Below are 25930 nucleotides of genomic sequence, written 5' to 3' on the forward strand. Positions count from 1 at the left end.
ATTTTCCAATGATTAGGTAGTGTATAAACATATTCATCGCCGCAAAATGTACTTAAAAGGACTTTTCAGATACCGTATTAAGACTAAACATTCAATTCAATCCAACATCCAATTCAGACTCTCATTTTGGAAGGTATCCATATTACTTCAAGCTATCATTTACATAGAAGCTGTTTACCATTCTCATCATTTGAATCTCAGTACAGCACATCTGAAGCATATTCACAAAATGAGCTAGGACAAAACCTAATAATAAATGACTAAATATGGAGCTATCTAACATAGCTAACATTCCAAGAGGGTTCAATGTTTATTTTAGCAAAGTACTAAACCATAAACAACACCCTTTTATTGTCTATTTAACAGCTCTATACCAGGTGGTGTCAGAGGAAGGCCCGGAAAATTGCCAAAGACTTCAGCCACCCAAGCCATAGACTGTTACTCTGCTACTGTCCAGCTGTCTACCTGAGCATCGGCTCTCAGATCAACAGGCTCCGTGACATCTTCTACCCCCAAGCCATAAGACTGCTAAATATTTAATTAAATGGTTACCCGGACCATATCTTGCACTGACTATGCACACTCACGAGACTATACACTCTGTGCTATCTAGAACCTTAAAGGGATCGTCGGCTGTCCCCATAGGAGAACCCTTTAAAGAAACATTTTTGGTTGCAGGTAGAACCCTAATGGGTTCCATGTAGAACCCTTTCTACAGATGGTTCTACATGGAACCCAAAAGGGTTCTAACTGGAACCAAAAAGGGTTCTACCTGCAACTAAAAATAGTTATCCTATGGGGACAGCCGAAGAACCCTTTTGGTGCCCTTTTTTCTAAGAGTATACACACACACACACACACACTACACTGAAAAACTCACACAACACACACATACACACATACCGACACAACACACACACACACACACTTTCACACTCATCATATGCTGCTGCTACTCTGTTATTTATTACATATCTACCTCAAATACCTCGTATCACTGCACATTGATCAAGGGCTTCTATTCCCTGTCTGTACCGCAGCTCCATTCTTGTGTATTTTATTCCTTGTGTTACTATTTCCATTTGTATCTCTGCATTGTTGGGAAGGGCTCTACGCCCGTTGTATTTGGCGCATGTGACAAATAAAATGTGATTTTATTTTATATATTTAAACAGTACTGATAGTAAGTGTACCACAAGCCTGGGAGAACACTATAGTGTATAAAACTACTGAGAGAGGTCCACTCAGGCAATGACCAGTCCCCTTGTTAACGTAAGAAGATTGACGATTCCCTGCTGTTCTGTTTTAACTGGGCAATCTGGGATTCAAACAACAACAAAGTGATCACACTGCCTAAAATGGATGTAACAATTCCAGATTTCCCCTTTAAGGATGCCCCCATGATGCACTTTGGGATTCTTCTGGTGCTTTGAGGAAGTGACTCATTTGTAAACAGTTATCTGTGATTTATCAAATAACTGGCCGAGTAGGCAGTCCTAAGATGCATCCCAAATGGCACCCTATTCCCTATGTAGTGCACTATATGGTAGGTTGCCATTTGGGAAACCGGTCTTAGTCTCACACAGTAACACTGCTCTCTCTCATATCTTTGTTCAACATGTCAAACTGTATAACATGTCTCACCTTGTCTAAATGCGTTTAGATGTAAATATAGTAACTGAATGTTATTATACAGTTGGCTACTTTGATTTACTTTGGTAGCGACTACATAAAACACATCTGGATGGTGACCAAAAATGTCTGAGAAGGTCCAGTCCAGACAATAGTTAGAAATAGAGCAATGTAGACAGGAGACTAATATGAGATCTTTGTCTGCACTAAACGAGTTTAAAAGGAGAAATCTGCGATTGCGACTTTTAAAAGAAGTATACATACCCATTGATTCTTAACGAATGTAACTTATAAATGCCTCCTGAGCTTATTTCAACTGTCTCACCTCATCAGAACTCAAAATAGAAGCTTGTTTTACTCCTTTAAAAAAAAAAATGTCATTGTAAACAATCACTATATAGACTAAAAACATGGTTAAAACTATCATTCTGATCTCATGGATGGTCAGTTCTTGCATCGATAGCTCTGTCTATGAATTTGAGAGTGGTTGCATTTCTGCAGCCCCATCCCTCAGCTGTTTACCAAAAACAGTGGCAGGGAATCGGCGTTGTTATTGTTTGAACTGCAGATTGCCATTTTAAAGATGACATGAAATGATGCAGCTGGGCTGCATACCGAACCATAACACTTTGGAATAAGGAGATTGTACTCATGATATGTGTTTTGTTTAACTGCTAGTAATTCAATCGCAAACCTCACAGAGTGAATGCTGGATCGTGTGTGAACACTCCACATGTGGAGGCATACCTTCATAAAACTATTGTTTATTTAAAACATTTATTTAGCTTACTGTAAAAGGGAAAGAACACTTTTGAAAACCAGGGAAAGAGAATTGATATATTTTGGGTCGATTACATTGATTAATTGGGAAACGTCCAAGACGTCCAAGGGCCAAGAAATGTAAAAAGTCACATGAAGCCTAAAGATTAAAATAATGAGCTGTACTACATGGATTCAACCATTCCAAATAAAACAATGCTGAGTGATTTTCATATCATCGTTATGAGCGGAAGCAATGAAGAAAGCCTGCTATTTATGTTGGGAAACATAATTCATGTGTTATTCCTCTACCAAAACGAGTAAACAAATAAATATCCTTTTTCTAAATGAAAGCAGCGCAGACATACACTATCAGTGGGCATGCCAAAATACATCTTGAGGAACTTCGACAAAGGAGTAAGCTGCCCTTCAACATTCAGTAGGACGTAATCATCTGAAATGGCCAAATATAGTGACCACCATGTCATCAGGCCAAAGCACTCAAAGCAAAGGAGACCGGCAAAAATTGATAAAGGTTATCAGGAGAGTGCATGAATAGATGAATAGATATGTGGACAATGTACAGGACTGACTGTACACATGCATACACAATTCACATAATGGATTAAAGTACACTGTGAGCGAAATCCTAAAAAACATGCACTTTCACTTAGTCATACATTGATGTCCAGGGCTTGACGTGGGCAGGAGCTCACCGGAACTGAGTACCGGCACGTGAGTACCAACTATCTAAAGTAGTGAAAATAAGATTTGCCATTGAATTGCTAAAACATCACAAAAGTTTGACCGTTGTTTTTTTGGGCTTGACAATCCTAGACTACTGCTTGTAGTGCCGCAAAATTGCTGCCACTTCACAAATGATTACACCTTGGCTTTCTCTACCCTGCAATAGATTTTGGAACAGAGAAGTTGTGGAATGAAAAATACAGACAGACCTCTTCTGTTTTTGTCTGGTGACGTGCAGAGGATGTCATGTCAGTCTGACTTTGAATGAAGACAAATTCTTCAATGGAGAAATACTGAATCACTGGCATATCCTGTGAAAATTGGTTTACACGTTTCCTAAGTGCTATACACCTTGGTTGGAGAGCGATGTTCCAACCCTAAGATCTATAATGGAGTATGACCATATCCCTTGTACTGTCACTCCAAATTGAGTGCCGCCATTACAGTCTGAATAGTGTCACCCTATTCCGTGAAACTATGAGAATGTCCCAATGTGATTCGAACAAATGGCTTACATGAAGTTCAGTGTTCATTTGCAAATGAAACTTTTACACACTGCACTGCAGAATACAAATGAGTTGACTTGTCAACCAATGGAATAACTGAACACTCCACTATGACCTACGGGGTTTGGTGTACACTGTGGAATTTCCTATTGTCCTGTGAGAAAAGTGTTGCGACAGGTTTTATGTAACATGTCCTTTCTTACAAACGAGCTACGCACAAACTGTGGCACTGGGTCAATCAGTACTTGTTTCTTGGCAAGGATAGAGGGCTTCTGAAAGACCCAGAAATGTTAGACAGACCAAGGGGATCCCATGTAAGCTGTGTCTGTGTTTGTGTCTCCGATTCAAAGACACCTCTGCATAACAGGCATTAATGTCAGAGATTACTTGAGCTGAGTGGTAAAGCAAAAATGTGTTTGTGAGTCACATCTTATTGATGCATATGGTTGCTATTAATATGATTGGTTTTCATTTCACTATCGATTTGGTCTGTGTTCAGATGCTTGGTTCACATTCTTCCCTCGCCCCTCTGCCATATGTGGTTATGTGAATTAGCTGCTACTACAATTCACCACTCCTCTTAAAAATACGAATATGCGTAGGCTACCCTCAACGGAGATTTAGATTTGATGTATACAGTTTTATGTAGTGTCAAGCCGATGAAAGCATGATTCATGCTGAGTTAATGCATGACCTACTGCAACAAAAGACTAGGAAAACCATGCCCAGATGTCTTGCCATGGGCTAAATTATCAACATTGCATCTACTTCTGCTTGTAAAGGCTTAAGGGTGCCAGTCTGTTTAAAATGCTTTGTAGTTTGTGTACAAAACAGTCTTTTAAACATTCTTAAGCATAAACATATACATCCCATCCTCAATGAAAAGAAGAAAGAATTCCCATACAAGTTAGGAGATCAACAGCAACTGTCTTTGCTGGAATATGTTTAGCTCGTAAAACGAATGCATCTTTTTCTTGAAAGATAGATCCACAGAGTACATCCACAGTATCCCCTTAATACAATCTCAAATGAATATAGGACCCCAGTGCACTTACTGTAGAATGGAACATAGAACAGACTGCCATCCAGATCTAGTACAGTAGTCTATATGTCAATCACTTGATATAGAGGTGTCTTGTCTGGCCACTAAGACATATTGGTTAACTTTTATTTAACCAGGGAAAAACACATTGAAACCTAGGTCTCATTTGCAAATGTGCCCTGGGAACAATACAGAAAAGAAAATGATACACAATTTAAAACACTAAATAAAATAAATAGCAAATATTATATACACAATAAACAATCAAACAAAACAAACACATTTATCAATATAAAAATCCCTTTCTCCTAAACGGACCCAGCGACAACAACACATCCAAATGAAACATTACTTGGAGATTATTCCATGGTAGGTAAAGGCAGATTTACCCAACTCTGTGGATACACGTGGAGTCTCCAGCATTAACCAACCCTGTGATCTAGTGTTGTAATACTAGTTGCTGTAGTTCAACAATATCAAGTAAATTGGTAGTTTATTGAGTAAGGCTTTATAAACAAAAACAGAATAAGGAAGTGACCTATGTGTTTTTAGTGAGGTCCAACCATCTTTATGATAAAGGATGCAGTGGTGAGTGTCAGAACTGTCAGATGTTATAAAACGAATTGTGCTATGATAATTGTGTCCAAAGGCTTCAAAACACTGGGAGCTGCATTCATGTATGTAATATCACCATAATCTATAACAGGAATAAATGTAGACTGAATGATCTGTTTTCTACTATTTAATGAAAGGCCCTATTCCTATAGAAGAAGCCCAACTTAATTCTTAATTTCTTCACTAACTCGTCAACATGCTTTTTAAAAGATAGCTTTTCATCAATCCAGATGCCCAGATATTTATTGGCGGGGACACGATCAATGAGGGCACCATCTAATGTACTTGTACACAAATCATCAGTTAGATTATTAAATGATTTGGAAAATAACATGTACTTGGTTTTAGCAGCATTTAGTACCAACTTCAGGTCAACGAAGAACCAATCGTAGAATAAGTAACGTGTGATCCACAGTGTGAATGCCTTGGACAGGTCAATGAAGAGGGCAGCACAGTGTTTCTTCGTATCTAAACAATTTATGACATCATGACCTGGTCTGAACTTTGACTGTTTTACATTCAGAAAAGATGTAGCAGTTAAAAGGGATCTAAGTTGAGTATTAATCAATGATTCCAGGATATTTGCTAGGCAAGAGAGTTTGGAAATGGGACGATAATTATTTAGATCACTCGGGTCGCCACCTTTATGCTGAGGAGGCACATGGGCCGCCTTCCAAACTCAATATAATTGTCAAGTTAAGTATATGTGTTAATGCTTCCACAATCAATGGAGCAAAAAACTGAAATAAGAAGGCATCAAGCATATCAGCCCCAGTAGATTTTTTTTACATCAATCATAAGTACTTGTTCCAATACATCAGAAGTAGACAGTTGCTCCAGAGTACAAGGATTCACTGGGGGTTGTCTGGTCCTTTATCAAGTCGACTTGTGGCTGGGAGAGGGACTTGCGGCTGGGAGAGGGACTTGCGGCTGGGAGAGGGACTTGCGGCTGGGAGAGGGACTTGCGGCTGGGAGAGGGACTTGCGGCTGGGAGAGGGACTAGCGGCTGGGAGAGGGACTTGCGGCTGGGAGAGGGACTTGCGGCTGGGAGAGGGACTTGCGGCTGGGAGAGGGACTTGCGGCTGGGAGAGGGACTTGCGGCTGGGAGAAGGACAAGCAGTTTACTGACTGACCCGGGTCTATTAAACCAACATGTCTTTCAAACAAAAAAACGGCAGACATAAAATGTTGATTAAAAGCATGACCTATCTAATTTTTTTAAATAATGATATCAGAGTTCAGTATAACTTGCTTGGGTAGGGAAGGAGAGGAATTTCCATGCTTTAGCGCCTTAACGTTTTCCAAAATGTAGATGGATCACCAGCAGAGTCAGCGAAAGAACTTAGGAAGTAGCTTGATTTAGCCTTTTTTACTATATATGATAATTACAAGATTTAGTCCACCAATAATAATTGGCAATAAGTAGTTGACAGATTTTAGTATAGTGGTTTGGTTCAACTACCACAAGAAATAACTCCTAACCCACCAGGTGCAATGCAATGTGTAACACTGTACAGGTCAGTTATAGGTATACATTTTCAGTGCTACTCTATCGCCGCCCAGTGGTGATTGATTGATATATCACTCATCCAAATTCCTCCACTTTCTTTCAATTCAGATTCAGACTCAGAACTACAGAATGGCTAGGCCTACTCAATCTTTTGTCTTCGACAAAACTTTGGGCCTTCCCTAATTTGATACTGGCAAAATGCTTCCTCTTGCTGTTAAAAAATGGCTTACGTGTCAAGAAAATGCATGCCATTTACACTAACAAAAATGTAACCTTAACTAGGCAAGTCAGTTAAGAAAAAAAGTAATATTTACAATGACGGCCTAATGTTAGGCCTGGCAACAGTCAGAATAGATGGGCCTCACCTATGAGTCTGGTTCCTTTCTAGGTTTCTTCCTTCCAGGCCTGGGTAACTCCAGTCCTCGGGGCCTGATTGGTGTCACACTTTTTCCCCAGCCCCAGCCAACGCACCTGACTCCAATAATCAACTAATCATGATCTTCAGTTTAAAATGCAATTAGTTTAAATCAGGTTTGTTTGCTAGGCATGGGGGAAAAGTGTAACATGCACCTCTGATTGATAGCCTACAGCTGCTCTTTGAGATCTTGACAAGGTAAAGCAGGAGGGACAACTGCTTTGATGTAAAAGGGGCTTATTACAGTATGCGCTAGAGAGCGAGCATCACATCCGGACATTCAACTACACACCGCTATTTGGTGCCAAACACAGATTGCAAATGTTTGCTATTTGTCATGTTAATTGTAAGCGTATTTAACCACATTCATGCTTAACCTGACCGACAATTGTTATACAAAAATCACAAGTGAATAATATTTAGTTAAGTTTAAAGTTAGTAACAGTGTTGGTATCGCTGTCGACGACCTACATGTAGCCTACTCACCACACCAACTATGGTCAAGTGAGCCAACACTTACAATATGCACGTCAAGCCATTCATTTTCCTTCTGAATTTGTGTGCGTGAATACACAATACTTTTTCTGGTAGGCAAACTGAGTCTGATGCGCACTCATGCACAGATTGAGACCATGGCAAGAAATCATTCCAAACAAACAGTTTGAAGAACACTTATCCCTTCTTCCATAATCAAAATTATACCAAATCGTTTATTTACTTTTCGCACCTTATCAAAAATTACTTTGATATCACGGGTAGAATGAGGCCGCAGTAGCCTAATGGGCTGCTATTTAACAAATGTTCTATTGTTAAAGTGAGATGTTTATACGGTCATGACACAAACACAGTACACAGACACACAGCTTCACAATTTAAGCTTACTAGAGAGTGTGTGCCCTCAGGTCTGGAGGAAAGCAAAAGTCATTCCCCTACCTAAGAATAGTAAAGCCCCCTTTACTGGCTCAAATAGCCGACCAATCAGCCTGTTACCAACCCTTGGTAAACTTCTGGAAAAAATGGTGTTTGACCAGATACAATGCTATTTAACAGTAAACAAATTGATAACAGAATTTCAGCATGCTTATAGGGAAGGACACTCAACAAGCACTGCCCTTACACAAATGACTGATGATTGGCTGAGAGAAATTGATGATAAAATTATTGTGGGGGCTGTCTTGTTAGACTTTAGTGCAGCTTTTGACATTATCGATCATAGTCTGCTGCTGGAAAAACGTATGCGTTATGGCTTTACACCCCCTGCTATAATGTGGATAAAGAGTTACTTGTCTAACAGAACACAGAGGGTGTTCTTTAATGGAAGCCTCTCAAATATAATCCAGTTAGAATCAGGAATTCCCCAGGGTAGCTGTTTAGGCCCCTTGATTTTTTCTACTAACGCCCCTTGATTTTTTTTATACTAATGACATGCCACTGACTATGTATGTGATGACTCAACACTATACACGTCAGCTACTAAAATGACTGAAATGACTGCAACACTCAACAAAGAGCTGCAGTTAGTTTCAGAGTGGGTGGCAAGGAATAAGTTAGCCCTAAATATTTCTAAAACTAAAAGCATTGTATTGGAACACTCACTAAATGCTAAACCTCAACTAAATTTTGTAATAAATCATGTGGAAATTGAGCAAGTTGAGATGACTGAACTGCTTGGATTAACCCTAAATTGTAAACTCTCATGGTCAAAACATATTGATGCAGTAGTAGCTAAGATGGGGAGAAGTCTGTCTATAATAAAGCGATGCTTTGCTTTCTTAATAACAACACTATCAACAAGGCAGGTCCTACAGGCCCTAGTTTTGTCACACCGTGACTACTGTTCAGTCGTGTGGTCAGCTGCCACAACAAAAGGACTTAGGAAAATTGCAATTGGCTCAGAACAGGGCAGCACGGCTGGCCCATGGACGTACACAGAGAGCTAATATTAATAATATGCATGTCAATCTCTCCTGGCTGAAAGTGGAGGAGAGATTGACTTCATCACTACTTTTATTTATGAGAGGTATTGACATGTTGAATGCATATTTTGGAACTCCTTCAAGACAGTTGGAAAAACATTCCTCATGAAGGTGGTTGAGAGAATGCCAAGAGTGTGCAAAGCTGTTATCAATGCAAAGGGTGGCTACTTTGAAGAATCTCAAATATAAAATACATTTTGATTTGTTTAATACTTTTTTGGTTACTACATGATTCCATATGCGTTATTTCATAGTTTTGATGTCTTCACTATTATTCTACAATGAAGAAAATAGTCATAATAAAGAAAAACCCTTGAATGAGTAGGTGGGTCCAAACTTTTTACTTGTACTGTACGTACATGGACACACAGGCTTTATTCAAGGTCAGTGGAAGGTCCTTAGTAAACACAGAAAACAATAATGGTCCAATCCAGCTGCCCTGTGGAACACCACACTCAAATTTGCATTAGAGAGGCTTCCATTAAATAAAACCCTCTGTGTTCTATTGGATAGGTAACTGTCCATCCATGATAAGGCAGATGATGTTAATCCATAACACCTACGTTTTTTCCGTATTTTCCAAAAGCTTGCTTGGCACCGGTAACAGGCTGATTGGTCTGCTGTTTCAACCATTAAAGGGTGCTTTGCTATTTTTGGGTAGCGGAATGACCTTTACCTCCCTCAAGGCCTTGGGGCACAATCCGTCTTCTAAGCTTAGATTGAAGATGTGGCTAATAGGAGTCGCAGTGTATTCCACTACCAACCTCAGACATGTACAGTACCATCCAGGTTATCGGTTCCAGGTGGTATGTCCTTATTTATAGATACTGTAGCAATATTTTTTTATGTGCTTGTCTTTCATTATTTGGATCACGATGCATGAATATGAAGGCTCAGCATTTGTTGTTAGCATGTCATGCCTAAGTTTGCTAATCTTGTCAACAAAAAAAGTTATTAAAGCGGTTGGCAATATCAAAGGGTTTTGTTATGAATGAGCCATCAGCCTCAATGAAGGATGAAGATGAGTTAGTATTTCTGCCTTCAATTTAATTGAGGGTACTCCAGAGCTTTTTACTATTATTCTTTCTATCATTTATCTTTGTTCCATACTATAGTTTTTTCTTCTATTTGTTTAGTTTAGATACGTGCTTTCTCATTTTACTATATGTTTGCCAATCTGCTGTGTTGCCAGACTTATTTGCCATTCCTTTAACCTCATCCATACAGTTTTTTCAATTCATCATCTATCCATGGGGATTTGGAAGTTTTAACAGTCAGTTTCGTTATGGACACATGCCTGTCAGTAACCGGAAGAAGCAATTTCATAAATGCTTCAAGTGCAGCATCAGAATGTTCATCATTACATACATCAGACCAACAAATATTTTTCACATCTTCAACATAGGAATCATTGCAAAACCTCTTGTATGATCGCTTATACACTGTTTAAGATCCAGTCTTTGGAACTTTGGTTTTCCTAGATATGGCTATTATATTATGATCACTATATCTGATGGGTGTGTATACTGCTTTAGAGAAGATTTCTGCAGCCTTATTAAAGATGTGGTCAATACAAGAGGATGATTTAGTTTCTGTTCTGTTTGTAAATAACTGGTAGTTTGACTGATAACCTCAACCAGCTGGTTGCAGGCACTGGTTACAGTTTGAATCTTTTTCTTGAGGGGACAGTGGACACCCAGTCAATATTCAGGTCACCCTAAAAATATACATGTACCTTTTCTGTTGATATCACATACATTGATATCACATACATTATCAAGCATTTAACCCTAACCCTAACCCGAGTGGAGCAGTGGTCTAAGGCACTGGATCTCAGTGCTAAAGGCGTCACTACAGACCCTGGTTTGATTCCAGGCTGTATCACAACCGGCCGTGATTGGGAGTCCCATAGGGCGGCGCATAATTGGCCCAGAGTCGTTCGGGTTTGGTCTGTGTAGGCCGTCATTGTAAATAAGAATTTGTTCTTAACTGACATGCCTAGTTAAATAAAGGTTACATTAATATATATATATATATATATATATATATATATATATATATATATATATATTAACCAGATACTGACTGTTAGCACTTGGTGATCCATATCAGCTTCTCACAATAAGCTTTAGGTGAGGCAGGTGAACCTGTAGCCATATCACTTCAACAGCATTTGACATGAGATCCTCTCTAAACTTTACAGGAATATAACTCTGAATATAAACAGCAATACCTCCTCGATTGGCATTCCTGTCACTTCTGTAGATATTATAACCATATATATGGTATCATTTTAATTATGGAAGATTGAATAACTGTGATTCAAACGGTTTGCTTGGAATGATTTGCAGCTATAGTCTCTGTGCATGACAGTGCATCCGGCTCAGTTTCCCTACCAGAAAACACGCGATATCGGAAAGTGTTGCATATTCGCGCATGTTTTAATGAGGAGGACACTGAAGAGTGGATGACTCAATGGCTTGACCGCGTTTTGCAAGTGTCGTGTCACTTGACCCCAATTCACAACCACAGCAGGTTTTTGGCGGACTGATTAGGAAACGGGCACCGGTCACGCCCACATATACAGACACTGACAGCAGCTGCAAGCGCTCTGTAGCCTAATTTAGGATCTTCTATATTGAGGGGTGTTTGCCTAATATATGTATATATATATAACATTTAACGAATATATATATATATATATATATATATATACGTTAAATGGTATGTATTATACCCGGATATGTTGAAACCATTGAGAAGTATTGATTGTAGTGAAATAATGTTAATCGCTTAAATCCCTGTTCAGGTGCATTTTAGATTATTCAAGTGTAAGGGGCAGCTTTTACAGATGTTGATCTTTTTTTTTACAACATTTGGCCAAAAGCCTGTTCAATATATATATGTTTTATTGTCACATACATGCACTCTCAAAAGTTGCCTCACAAAAAAAACAAAGACAGAAGTGTGTCAAGCATAGACTGTAAAAATCGTGTCAAATCATAATTCTACCACTAGAGTTCTCCTGTGTAAAAACCTGTCCTGCTATGTTGGCGCTGTTTACCTCCCCAATCCTGTGCTGTGGCCAGCTGGACATAAACCATAATTCAGACAGTCTAAACTATCCCGGAAATACAAATGTAAGGTATTTTACATTGAATCATTCACGGAGTTATACAGACACATATATTATTAATACTGTAGTAAAGGTAAGTTTGACATTTATTTAATGAAACATGTATTACTTAAATGAAAACATTACGGCTAGTTAGCTATTTTATGAACATGGCGCCTTCGGGGGAAAAAAATAGATTGTCCATGCACGTTGTGGTAGCTACTGTAGTTTCTTTGCTACTGTCAAAACGATATTGTATTTGATTAGCCCAGCTACGCGGCTATTAATCATGTTTGACAGCTAACGTTTGCTAGTTAGTACAGAACTGCTTTGCTTTACCGATTCGGCTAGCTAATGCGTTGGCTAACTAGCTGGCTAGTTACCTTAGCTTAATTTACTATTTGTTTTGTCGAACCATGTTTAGGTTGATAGCTTTAGTAGTTTACATCAAGCCATGCATATTGAAGTATTTGATCTAGCTAACTAACGTTTTGACAAGCTGTCTTTGGCCCACGCTTTGGAGATTATCCTAACCAAACGTTAGCTAGCTTCCTGTTAGTACCAACTAGCTACCTAATATTAAGCTGACAGTAGCCAGCTAACTGACTGGGAGCTCCCAGTTTGCTCTTGTGGCCTTGGCTGCTTTTGTTGAAATATCCACGGACTGTGTTGAATACTTAATCCGGAAATAAGACACCTTGGATGGTCTAGGGAAGAAGGCACAATTACCTGCTCTCCCCACTAACCATGTGCAAATAGTTGGCCAGACAAAATTAAAACAGTCACGACAAGGCGTATTAATGTGTCCAATTAGCTAGTTAGCTGGCCAATCTAGCTAGCTAACGCTTTAGCTAGGTAACAAAATGTTTGCCTGCTTGTCAACATTATGCAATTTGAATGTAAAAATGATTAGTTTTGTCCCATTTAGTTAAATGGTTAGCTGTAATAATAGTCGATGTGATAAGTGATTGCAATGAATTTAGCTAGGTACTACACATAGCAGGCCTATCTTACACCCAACAACTGTTTTATGCACATGTGCCGTTCATGGTGTGAAAAGTTGCCTGGTATGGTTAGCCGAACCCATATTCAGGTCCAGCGAATGAGATGAGAGAGGTCAAAGTAGCTATCCTGTTTTTATATTTTCAAAATAGTATTTCTTGACTTAGTTTTAGCTATTCCTTCAGCTTTAGCACAGCCGCAGAAATCCTGAAGAAGTCCTATCTCCCATAGCTACTATTATTCATGGTGATTTTGACCGGCTGTTTGACCGGCTGCCCGTACCAGGTATATAGATAGCCTATATTCAACAGTGGTTAATTTCAGATGGTATATTTTATGTCACCCTCCTCTGTTGAACACTGGTTGTGTTGGAAGAGTTAAAACAGAGGAGCAGCTGGACCTTGAGGAAGACAACAAATGTTGCATACATTTGATCAACTTTATTCATCTTGATGCCAATAACTAGACTTATCTCATGTATGATTAAAAGCTCTGTCTTTTTTGTGCTCCTGGACACCTTGCATAATTGAATAGGGGAGTGTAGTTCCTCCACCTCTGTTGTATTGGAGTCATGTAGTGTCAGTCACCTTAGACAGAGGTGTGTAGCAGCTGTGATCTGTATTTAACTAGGCAAGTCAGTTAAGAACAAATTCTTATTTACAATGACGGCCTAGGAACAGTGGGTTAACTGTCTTGTTCAGGGGCAGAAAGACAGATTTTTACCTTGTCAGCTTGGGGATTCGATCTAGCAACCTTTCGGTTACTGGCCCAAAGCTCGGGCTACCTGCCCGCCCTCTGCTGTTACTTTCCTTTGTAGGGTGCCAGTGGAGTTGAGCACAGAGTAGTGCTATGGCACAGTTGGCACTCATTAACGCCTACTCTGATTGGCATAGCATGGGATATTGCTCACTGTCACCTCTACTCCTCTCAGCAATCCTTCACCCTCTCTTACAGCTCAGCAGGCTGCATGTCAGGCATTGGAAGATACATGATTTACAGTCTTTCAACCCTCAGGTTATTTTTACTGTCTTGCTAAGGCCATACAAATGTAATGAAATGTTTAACAGTTGCCCCTCATCACTTTTCTCAAAAATAAAAAGTGAAAAAATACACCATTAAAATAAAAAATTATGTCCTCAAGCTTCCTGTAAAGAGAGATACACAACTTTCTGTCAGATTATAGCTGAACCATGCTTCTTTTAGTCTCGCCAAGAGGCTAAAATCTCTTGATTAGGTTGTTAGGTGTTGAATTAAGGTTGCTAACAAGAATCTCTACTCTTGAATTGTTTTATTTATATTTGCTCGCTTGCCTCACCTGTTAACATTTGATAAAATGTATATGGCCTAAGTGTTTGTTGCTCTATATATCAGTGTAAACTCAATATGCTTCACATATAAGATGCCATGGTATTGTAAGGACTGGATGTGAGTGGCCTAAATCTGTGAAATTTGGCTCACATTTCAGTATCACATGTTTTGTATTCTGACTATGACCAATTGAAGAAAAAATTGAAGTACCTGATGTGTAGGCTATTTCCTCCTGTGTTTGACCCAATGAGTTGGTAAAATCCCAGGATGTGTGTAGGTAGGCTACTATAGGCTTATTTATTTAGTAAAGTGTTGTGAATGGTTAGTAAACCATGCTCATAATTTGGCCTTTGGTCTTTAAATGTTAGAGTTGAACAAAAGTATTTATGGATTTGCATTCTGTGTGTGAAGTCTGGACAAAAATGTACATAATGGCGCAGCAAGTGGCGCAGCTGTCTAAGGCACTGCATCTCAGTGCAAGAGGCGTAACTGCAGTCCCTGGTTCGAATCCAGGCTGCATCACATCCGTCCGGTCAATGTAAATAAGAATTTGTTATTAACTGACTTGCCTAGTTAAATTAAGGTTACATATGGTGAGGTTGTAATATCAGTTTTATGGTTACCACAGCCACAAATCTAAATTGGATGGCCTATATCTTTTTGGTCTTAATATATGGTTAGGCATACAGTTAGCAGTGTGGTTAGGGTTAAGATGAGGGTTAGGTTTAAAATAAGATTTCAAGAAGAGACATTTTTGAAATAGGTGTGGTTTAGCCATAATTATGACTTTGTGGCTGTGGTAACTAGTGACAACCCCATTTTCTAAAGTGACATTTTACGTTTCATGGAGGCTTATTAAGAAGAGAAATGCGTGAATTTGGATTTGAAACATTGTTTCATAGAAATTCTCTGACTGCTATAGGAAGCTGTGTCATGAGAGAAGGCAATGCTCATCACATAGATACAACTGAGTCATTTGTGACATGGTGGGAAGCCAATTACCTGGACCTGAATGTACTGAAGACCAATGAGCTAGTGGTAGATTTTAGGAAAAAGAAAGATGTTTTTAATCCCATTTTTATTAATGGTGAAGAGATTGGTACTGGGGACTCTAACAAGTACTTGGGTGTAATAGTATATGTACTTGGGTGTAAAACAAACTGAACTGGAAGGAGGACTCCCACACTGTCTACAAAAAATACCAATCCAGACTGTACTTTTTAAGGAAGCTTAGCTAGATCTTTTAATGTCTGTGACAAAATGCTTCGCATGTTCTACAGCAGTGGCATGGCGAGTGTAGTGAGCTATGCCATTGTGTGCTTGAAAGGAGGACTTAAACAAGCTTGACAAAATTACCAAGAAAGCAAGTGCTACGTACTGCTGCAGCCGGTGAATCAATGCAGGACCTGTTCATAAAAATGCTGCATGCAAAAACACACATGATCATTGGCAATGACACACACCTACTCCACAGCACTTTAATGCAACACAAGAGCAGCTTTAGTAGCAGGTCCATCCTGCCTAGAAGTTCCACAGAGAGGTTTAGACAGTAATTTTTACCCACATTCATGAAGCTTTTTAACAAATGTAATTGATTAACTGTTTTAGGATGTCTTCCTATTGTTTTTGCTTGTTTCTCCCTCTAAAGTACGATAGGAAAACAGCACTTGAATCAGACTATTTTACGGATACTAAGTTGCAGGTCCCTTCATGTGTCTTAATCTTAAATTATTATTTGTTCTATGGCCGTGTCGGTAAGTTGCACAACTTTCATTGTGTCTTTGTAATAACAGTTTATTTTTCAGTATGATGCTTTTCTTCTCCCACTGAATAGCCTATATGTAGGCCATTTCTACTACAGGTCCCTAAATGCTGATTCCTTTTACATTGCAGTTTAAGGAAATTATATATATATATATAATTTCCTTAAACTGCAATGTAAAAGGAATCAGCATTTAGGGACCTGTAGTAGAAATGGCCTACATATAGGCTATTCAGTGGGAGAAGAAAAGCATCATACTGAAAAATATATTATATATATTATATATATATATATATATTATATATATTATATATATAATATATATTATATATATATATATATATATTATATATATTATATATATAATATATATAATATATATAATATATATATATATATAATATATTATATATATTATATATATAATATATATAATATATATAATATATATATATATATAATATATATATATATATAATATATTATATTATATATATATAATATATATATATAATATATATATATATTATATATATATAATATATATATATAATATATATATATATATATATATATAATATATACAGTGATCCCTCGCCACTTCGCGGTTCACTTATCGCGGATTCGCTATTTCGCGGATTTTCATAATGCATTTTTTTTTTTTTTTTGGTGCATTGTGCTCTGCATTCTGATTCGCTAAAAACTCACTCCCGCTTCTTGTATCAAAACATGCTACGAATTGTGCTATCATTTTGTCGTCTCGTGCAGTTATGTGTACGTACATAAAACAGCTTGGCAAATTTACATTAAGTTGGCCAAATTATCTTGTAATTTCGAACATCTCCTAAACCCATAATGTCGACGAAACGGCCTACACGTGAGTCACTGTATTTGTATACATGTAATAGTTGCTAATTGTAAAAAAAAAAAAAAAGTTTTCTATTTCGCGGATTTCACTTATCGCGGGTCATTTTCGGAACGTAACCCCCGCGATAAACGAGGGATTACTGTATATATATAATATATTTTTATAATATATATATATATATATAATATATATATATATATAATATATATATAATATATTTTTATAATATATATATATATATAATATATATATTATATATATATATATTATATATATATATATATATATTATATATATATATATATATATATATTATATATATATATATATATATTATATATATATATATAATATAATATATATATATATATTATATTTTTACATTGCAGTTTAAGGAAATTATATATATATATTATATATATATATACAGTGGGGAGAACAAGTATTTGATACACTGCCGATTTTGCAGGTTTTCCTACTTACAAAGCATGTAGAGGTCTGTAATTTTTATCATAGGTACACTTCAACTGTGAGAGACGGAATCTAAAACAAAAATCCAGAAAATCATATTGTATGATTTTTAAATAATTAATTTGCATTTTATTGCATGACATAAGTATTTGATCACCTACCAACCAGTAAGAATTCCGGCTCCACAGACCTGTTAGTTTTTCTTTAAGAAGCCCTCCTGTTCTCCACTCATTACCTGTATTAACTGCACCTGTTTGAACTCGTTACCTGTATAAAAGACACCTTACCACACACAATCAAACAGATTCCAACCTCTCCACAATGGCCAAGACCAGAGAGCTGTGTAAGGACATCAGGGATAAAATTGTAGACCTGCACAAGGCTGGGATGGGCTACAGGACAATAGGCAAGCAGCTTGGTGAGAAGGAAACAACTGTTGGCGCAATTATTAGAAAATGGAAGAAGTTCAAGATGACGGTCAATCACCCTCGGTCTGGGGCTCCATGCAAGATTTCACCTCGTGGGGCATCAATGATCATGAGGAAGGTGAGGGATCAGCCCAGAACTACACGGCAGGACCTGGTCAATGACCTGAAGAGAGCTGGGACCACAGTCTCAAAGAAAACCATTAGTAACACACTACGCCGTCATGGATTAAAATCCTGCAGCGCACGCAAGGTCCCCCTGCTTAAGCCAGTGCATGTCCAGGCCTGTCTGAAGTTTGCCAATGACCATCTGGATGATCCAGAGGAGGAATGGGAGAAGGTCATGTGGTCTGATGAGACAAAAATAGAGCTTTTTGGTCTAACTCCACTCGCCGTGTTTGGAGGAAGAAGAAGTATGAGTACAACCCCAAGAACACCATCCCAACCGTGAAGCATGGAGGTGGAAACATCATTCTTTGGGGATGCTTTTCTGCAAAGGGGACAGGACGACTGCACCGTATTGAGGGGAGGATGGATGGGGCCATGTATCGCGAGATCTTGGCCAACAACCTCCTTCCCTCAGTAAAAGCATTGAAGATGGGTCGTGGCTGGGTCTTCCAGCATGACAACAACCCGAAACACACAGCCAGGGCAACTAAGGAGTGGCTCCGTAAGAAGTATCTCAAGGTCCTGGAGTGGCCTAGCCAGTCTCCAGACCTGAACCCAATAGAAAATCTTTGGAGGGAGCTGAAAGTCCGTATTGCCCAGCGACAGCCCCGAAACCTGAAGGATCTGGAGAAGGTCTGTATGGAGGAGTGGGCCAAAATCCCTGCTGCAGTGTGTGCAAACCTGGTCAAGAACTACAGGAAACGTATGATCTCTGTAATTGCAAACAAAGGCTTCTGTACCAAATATTAAGTTCTGCTTTTCGGATGTATCAAATACTTATGTCATGCAATAAAATGCAAATTAATTACTTAAAAATCATACAATGTGATTTTCTGGATTTTTGTTTAAGATTCCGCCTCTCACAGTTGAAGTGTACCTATGATAAAAATTACAGACCTCTACATGCTTTGTAAGTAGGAAAACCTGCAAAATTGTCAGTGTATCAAATACTTGTTCTCCCCACTGTATATATATATAATTTCCTTAAACTGCAATGTAAAAGGAATCAGCATTTAGGGACCTGTAGTAGAAATGGCCTACATATAGGCTATTCAGTGGGAGAAGAAAAGCATAAACTGTTATTACAAAGACACAATGAAAGTTGTGCAACTTACCGACACGGCCATAGAACAAATAATAATTTAAGATTAAGACACATGAAGGGACCTGCAACTTAGTATCCGTAAAATAGTCTGATTCAAGTGCTGTTTTCCTATCGTACTTTATCGTACTTTTCCTATCGTACTATATATATATATATAAAAGGAATTAGGAAGCCACCTGTGACACTTGCATGATCATTGGAGCTGTGTTGTGTCATCATGGACAATGGACATCTATTAGGCCAGTCAAGGCACATTTCTGAGGTCAGGACCTTCTGAAATGAGAATAGACAGTTTTGTTGTCTTGATTGGGTTGACCAATCCTTGTCCTGAAGGGCTTTGGAACCTGCAAATTCTTGTTGTTTCTTATCCTGTATGAATTCTTTATCCTGGTGGTTTTAGCTAGGAAGATGGCTAGAGGTAGCCTGATGGAATCATCCTGATCACTGCGTTCACCATTCTGTTGATGTGAAAATGAATGGTGAACGTAGCATTCAGGATTGTTCCACCAGGCTAGGCTGAAGGTGTAGTCTGCCCCTGCTCTCTATTGATGGTGCTCCTTGATGAGATTCCACAGTGTTTAAAGAAATAGCCTAATGTTTTGAAACCTTTCTTTTCTCCCATCCCTTGCAGGTGTCATGAATAAAGAGGTCATGTCACGTGTGGTGAAGAAGAGGCAGGCGGACCCTAAAGTGGTCCAATACGTGTGGGCCGCCATTGAGGTCATCCGCAACCAGAAACAAATTGCCAACATGGACAGGATCTCAAAGTAAGTGCTGCAGTCATACTAGTTCTGTTCCAATACGTATGGAAAATGGAGACATCACAAACGCCAAAAGAGTAGGCCTAAGCATTAGTGGAGACACCTTGTCGTTTTGGAGCCAAAACGACGAGGTGTCTCTAGTTGTTTACAATTGTGATGCACCTTCCATGCATAGCCTATTCACTTTCAATACGTATTGAGTTTGGTGGATGATGGATGGTCTTACCCACCCCGCTCTCAGGGTCATACTTGATCAATAGCTGAAATTATGATGGTTTCATGGTTCAATACTTGACATGGAATTTATTTAGCTTATTGACATTTAGACTACAGGGCTTGACATTCAGATACATTTGCCAGTGGCACACCGATCACAGGAACGCAAGCTATGCATGCAGAATTTTAATCATGGGTGATTTCATGTTTCATTTGCAGTCTGGGCAAACACCTTATAGCCAACCATACAATCTGATATTTAAACCGATTATTTGGAAAACAAAATTAAAACCTTCCCCTCAATGATGACATAGCCTTAACATATGGAACCGTTTCAAATGTAATATTCCCCACCAGAAATGAGCCCAATAACATATTGGTGAAAAGTAATATATTTAGGGCCAGTACATGGTCCCTATTGCAGGCAGGTGTGCTATTTTAGCAATTAGCATTATCACCTGTAGCCTGATGCAGTATCATGGCTACATTGCTGAAGCATGGAGTTGCTAATCTGCATTGTTTACCCCAATGGGCTAATCATTAGCTACAGTGCATTCGGAAAGTATTCAGACCCCTTCCCTTTTTGTTACGTTACAGCCTTATTTTAAAATGGATTTATAAAACATTTTCCTCATCAATCAACACACAATACCCCATAAAGACAAAGCGAAAACAGGTTTTTAGAAATGTTTGCAAATGTATTATAAAAAATAGAGACCTTATTTACATAAGTATTCAGACCCTTTACTATGAGACTCGAAATTGAGCTCAGGTGCATGCTGTTTTCATCTATCATTCTTGAGATGTTTCTACAGTCCACCTGTGGTAAATTCAATTGATGATTTGGAAAGGCACACACCTGTCTATTTAAGGTCCCACAGTTGACAGTGCATGTCTGAGCAAAAACCAAGCAAGGAGGTGAAGGAATTGTCCGTAGAGCTCAGAGAAAGGATTGTGTCGAGGCACAGATCTAGGGAAGGGTACCAAAAAATGTCTGCAGCATTGAAGGTTCCCAAGAACACCGTGGTCTCCATCATTCTTAAATGGAATAAGTTTGGAACCACCAAGACTCTTCCTAGAGCTGGCCGACTGGCCAAACTAGACAATCGGTGGAGAAGGGCCTTGGTCAGGGAAATGACCATAAACCCGATGGTCACTCTGGCAGCGCTCTAGAGTTCCTCTGTGGAGATGGGAGAACCTTTCCAGAAGGACAACCATCTCCGCAGCACTCCCCCAATCAGGCTTTTATGGTAGAGTGGCCAGACGGAAGTCACACCTCAGTAAAAGGCACATGACAGCTCACTTGGAGTTTGCCAAAAGTTACCTAAAGGACTCTCAGACCATGATAAACAAGATTCTCTGGTCTGATGAAACCAAGATTGAACTTTTTGTCTTGAATGCCAAGGAAACCTGGCACCATCCCTACGGTGAAGCATGGTGGTGGCAGCATCATGCTGTGGGGAATGTTTTTCAGCGGCAGGGACTGGGACACTAGTCAGGATCGAGGCAAAGATGAACGGAGCAAAGTACAGAGAGAGATCCTTGATGAGCACTCATGACCTCAGACTGGAGTGAAGATTCACCTTCCAATGAGACAACAACCCTAAGCACACAGCCAAGGCAACGCAGGTGTGGCTTCGGGACAAGTCTCTGAATGTTCTTGAGTGGCCCAGCCACAGCCCAGACTGGAACCCGATCGAACATCTGAAGAGACTTGAAAATAGCTGTGCAGTAACGCTCCCCATACAACCTGACAGAGCTTGAGAGGATCTGCAGAGAAGAATGGGAGAAACTCCCCAAATACAGATGTGCCAAGCTTGTAGTGACATACCCAAGAAGACTTTGCTGAGTAAAGGGTCTGAATTCTTATGTAAATGTGATATTTCAGTTTTATTTTTTTGTAAATTTGCAAACATTTCTAAAAACATGTTTTTTCTTTGTCATTATAGAGTATTGTGTGTAAATTGATGAGGAAAACAAACAATTTAATCCATTTTAGAATAAGGCTGTAATGTAACAATGTGGAAAAAGTCTGAATACTTTCCGAATGCACTGTGGATCAGACTCTAAATATGTTCTTGTTGCTTGTTTAATGTCCTAAAAAACTCCCACTGCCACTAGCCTAATAAAATCATGTGATTTTTTTACAGTGTTTATAAATACAGTGCAATTGTGTGAATTTTACAATGAATATAAGCCTATTGTTTATGCACTCAAATGGCCGCGACACATGACATGGCCGAAGTTCAACTCTGCGGGTCTGGCTCGAGTATCCAGGCCGTACTGAGCTGGGAGTCACATGAGACGGAGGGGGAAGGCTTTGGCATTCTTGCCACCGCTTGGGAACCGAATGCTGGTTGATAACAAGTGTGAAGTGTCAGACGTTGGGAAGATTGTGATTAATTACAAATAGACATGTTCTGTTTTGGAGTTTGAAAATGTAATGGCCTTAGTGGGCCATATGAAAGCTAGATTTACTGGCCCGGTGAGCTTGGCAGATGTTGCCAGGCCAACGGGCAGCTCTGAATTTTGAGCCCTGAGACCATAAATGAATTCAACCAACCTATATTGTAGAATCAAACCTTGATGAATATATAATTAGATTTCGACCCTAACACGGAACCCAAACCCAAACCGCGTGCGCCATCGTGCATAAATGTATTTTGTCCCCCCACACTAAACACGATCACGACACGCAGGTTAAAATATCAAAACAAACTCTGAACCAATTATATTAATTTGGGGACAGGTCGAAAAGCATTAAACATTTATGGCAATTTCGCTAGCTAGCTTGCAGTTGCTAGCTAATTTGTCCTATTTAGCTAGCTTGCTGTTGCTAGCTAATTTGTCCTGGGATATAAACATTGAGTTGTTATTTTATCTGAAATGCACAAGGTCCTCTACTCTGCCAATTAATCCATACATAAAACGGTCAACCGAAACGTTTCTAGTCATCTCTCCTCCTTCCAGGCTTTTTCTTCTCTTGACTTTATATTGCTATTGGCAACTTTCATAAATTAGGTGCATTACCGCCACTGACCTATTTAGTCTTTCAGTCACCCACCTGGGTATAACCAATGAGAAGATGGTACGTGGGTACCTGCTTCTATAAACCAATGAGGAGATGGGAGAGGCAGGACTTGCAGCGCGATCTGCGTCAGAAATAGAACTGACTTCTATTTTAGCCCTTGGCAACGCAGACGCTCGTTGGCGAGCAAGCAGTGTGGGTGCAATAGTTGAATAACATGTATGTCTAAATTTATTTTGCAACGCACGCGACGCGAGCTGGTGTAGTCAGCCTGTAAGAGTTAGGTCCTATCAAAGTTTATTAGACATGATCGTTATGTGATATTCTTATAGTCTAGTCTAAATTCATTCACGGCGAAATCCATGGCTGATCAGTCATTTTCAGTTAATGGGAAAAGGAATATGGCCAAACGAAATCCTCAGGCAGAGAGCCCTGGGAGTTGGCCACTCTCATAATGAATGCCACAGAGTGGCTGTTGTCATGGAGATAAAGCGATGAAATTCAATGGCAGGCACTGTTGAACTGTCTTAATGTCATTTTGTATTTGAATGTATGAGGTGGTGACAGTGGGAGACCATGAAAATACAGTTTAATATGAGAACAAAGGCATAAGGGAATGAGAGTGAGGAAATTGTGTTATAATCTCTTTACATTAGGACCTAGATGTGAAAAAGTTCCATCTCTGTGCAGAACATGAATGATTGTCTGACCAAAATGCACAGTCATTAGTGTTAGTATATGTCTAATTATTCTATGTGATTTGAGCATGTACTGGGCTTCACTGTGATAATGAGTTTCCAATGCAGGTAGCAATATTTTTCTGGGGGATAGGCCAGGCCCTACTTCAAGATTTTCAATTGGCAACGCAATGCCTTCCTTGGCAATGCAGTGGGCACTCTTTTCTAGAGCTGCTTCTGTTCTGTTCTCGCTCATTTCCCTTGTGAATTGCATATTTGGCTGGAGGTGTATGCATTTCCCCTTGCTTGAGTTGAGTTGTTAGAGAACGCAGGCAGGCCGAGACAGTGATGTTGATGTGCTGTGTCTGTGCAGGTACCTGAGCCGTGTGTTTGGCATGCACCCAAAGGAGACGGCCAGGCAGCTGAGTCTGGCAGTGAAGGATGGCCTGGTCGTAGAGACTCTCACTGTGGGCTGTAAGGGGTCCAAGGCTGGCATCGAACAGGAGGGCTACTGGCTGCCTGGAGACGAGCAGGTAAGAGAGGGATTTTACCTTGTAGTGATAATACAAACCCCGTAGGACAGGGGTGTATTTCCTGATCAACACCTCTATGGTTCAGAGGAAACCTTCATTAAATGTTTACGTCTTTTTTATTTGTATGGAGTGTCTTGTGTGTGTGTGTATATCTGCTATGCTAGACAACTAACATGCAAACCTCACCGGCCACGTTGCAAAATAAATGTACACATACATGTAATTCAATCATTTCACCCCCACCGCTCGTGTGAATGAGCGTCTGCCTAGCTAAGCGCTAAAATAGAACTTGGTTATATTTTAGACGCTCCACAAGTCCCGTCCTTATTGGATATCAGAAAGATACAAGCCCACGTGGATGCTTGAAAGACAAATGAGGAGAGATGAATTAAAGATAATTAACTAAAAACAAACTCGTTTTCCCTTTTTATCTGTGGATTAATCGTCTGAGTAGAGAAACATACGAATTTGTATTCTACAAAAATTCAACAACAATGTATACATACAAAAACCCAATGCTCATCTCCCAGGACAAATTAGCTAGCAATAGCAAGCTAGCTTAATGTCCATGAATGTTTCATGTGTTTCGACATGCCCCCAAATTGATATGGTTGGTTCAGTTGGCTTTGATATTTTAACCTGCGTGTCTTGATCGCGTCTTGTGTGGATGGCGTATGGCAAGTGTAGTCAGCATGTTAGTTATAGATCAGTCATTCAGAGGTTCTATGAACTATAGCACTGAATTCAGCATTGATTATAATGACCTGGTGATTCAAGTCATGCTGATCTTTTTCAAATGTTTACTGTATGTGAAGCTGACTTGTTAGTCATAGGTATGGCCATGCACACATTCCTTTGGTACTGTAGCTCTGCTATACACCAAACAAACTGAACCCACACAGTACAGTCAACACTAGCACTGCTCTTAGGCTGCGTTTATACAGGCCTCCCAATTCTTGTATTTTTTCCCCACCAATTGATCTTTTGACCAATCACGTCAGATTTTTTCACATCAGGTCAAAATACCAATTAGTGAAAAAAATATCAGAGTTGGGCTGCTTGTGTTAACGCAGCCAAAGAGAGCTCAATTGACCGTAGCAGCAGGACTTTAAACATTGCTTTCTGGGTCACTTGCAATCACACAGGAGCCCAATGCCGACGGAAGCAAGGTAAGGGTGCATCGTTGTTTTTTTATTTTGGTTTGATTTGTTCTGCTTTTATCTCTATAATTTATTTTACTAACATCATCTCGCGAACAAATCACTTCGGCCACTTGCAGCGCAATCTTG

The 25930-nt window shown here is 39.2% G+C and overlaps 1 protein-coding gene across 8 annotated transcripts in view; it reads left to right on the plus strand.

Annotated features, from left to right (window-relative positions):
* The first annotated feature begins 12224 nt into the window (after positions 1-12224).
* The window catches only part of LOC139551293 (zinc finger MYND domain-containing protein 11-like), a 30799-nt gene continuing 17093 nt past the window's right edge, over positions 12225-25930 (plus strand). For 3 of the 8 annotated variants that reach the window (XM_071362780.1, XM_071362784.1, XM_071362785.1), the window contains exons 1-4: positions 12252-12411; positions 20058-20193; positions 24482-24641; positions 25787-25810. In XM_071362780.1, coding sequence (XP_071218881.1) covers positions 20063-20193; positions 24482-24641; positions 25787-25810 — 315 coding nt within the window. In that variant the 5' untranslated portion in view covers positions 12252-12411; positions 20058-20062. Of the gene's footprint in view, positions 12412-20057; positions 20194-24481; positions 24642-25786; positions 25811-25930 lie in introns of all 8 variants that reach the window. The other 5 variants (XM_071362786.1, XM_071362787.1, XM_071362783.1 and 2 more) reach the window with 4 other exon arrangements.

The sequence above is a fragment of the Salvelinus alpinus genome, chromosome 23 (genome assembly GCF_045679555.1).
Source record: "Salvelinus alpinus chromosome 23, SLU_Salpinus.1, whole genome shotgun sequence".
Taxonomy (NCBI): domain Eukaryota; kingdom Metazoa; phylum Chordata; class Actinopteri; order Salmoniformes; family Salmonidae; genus Salvelinus; species Salvelinus alpinus.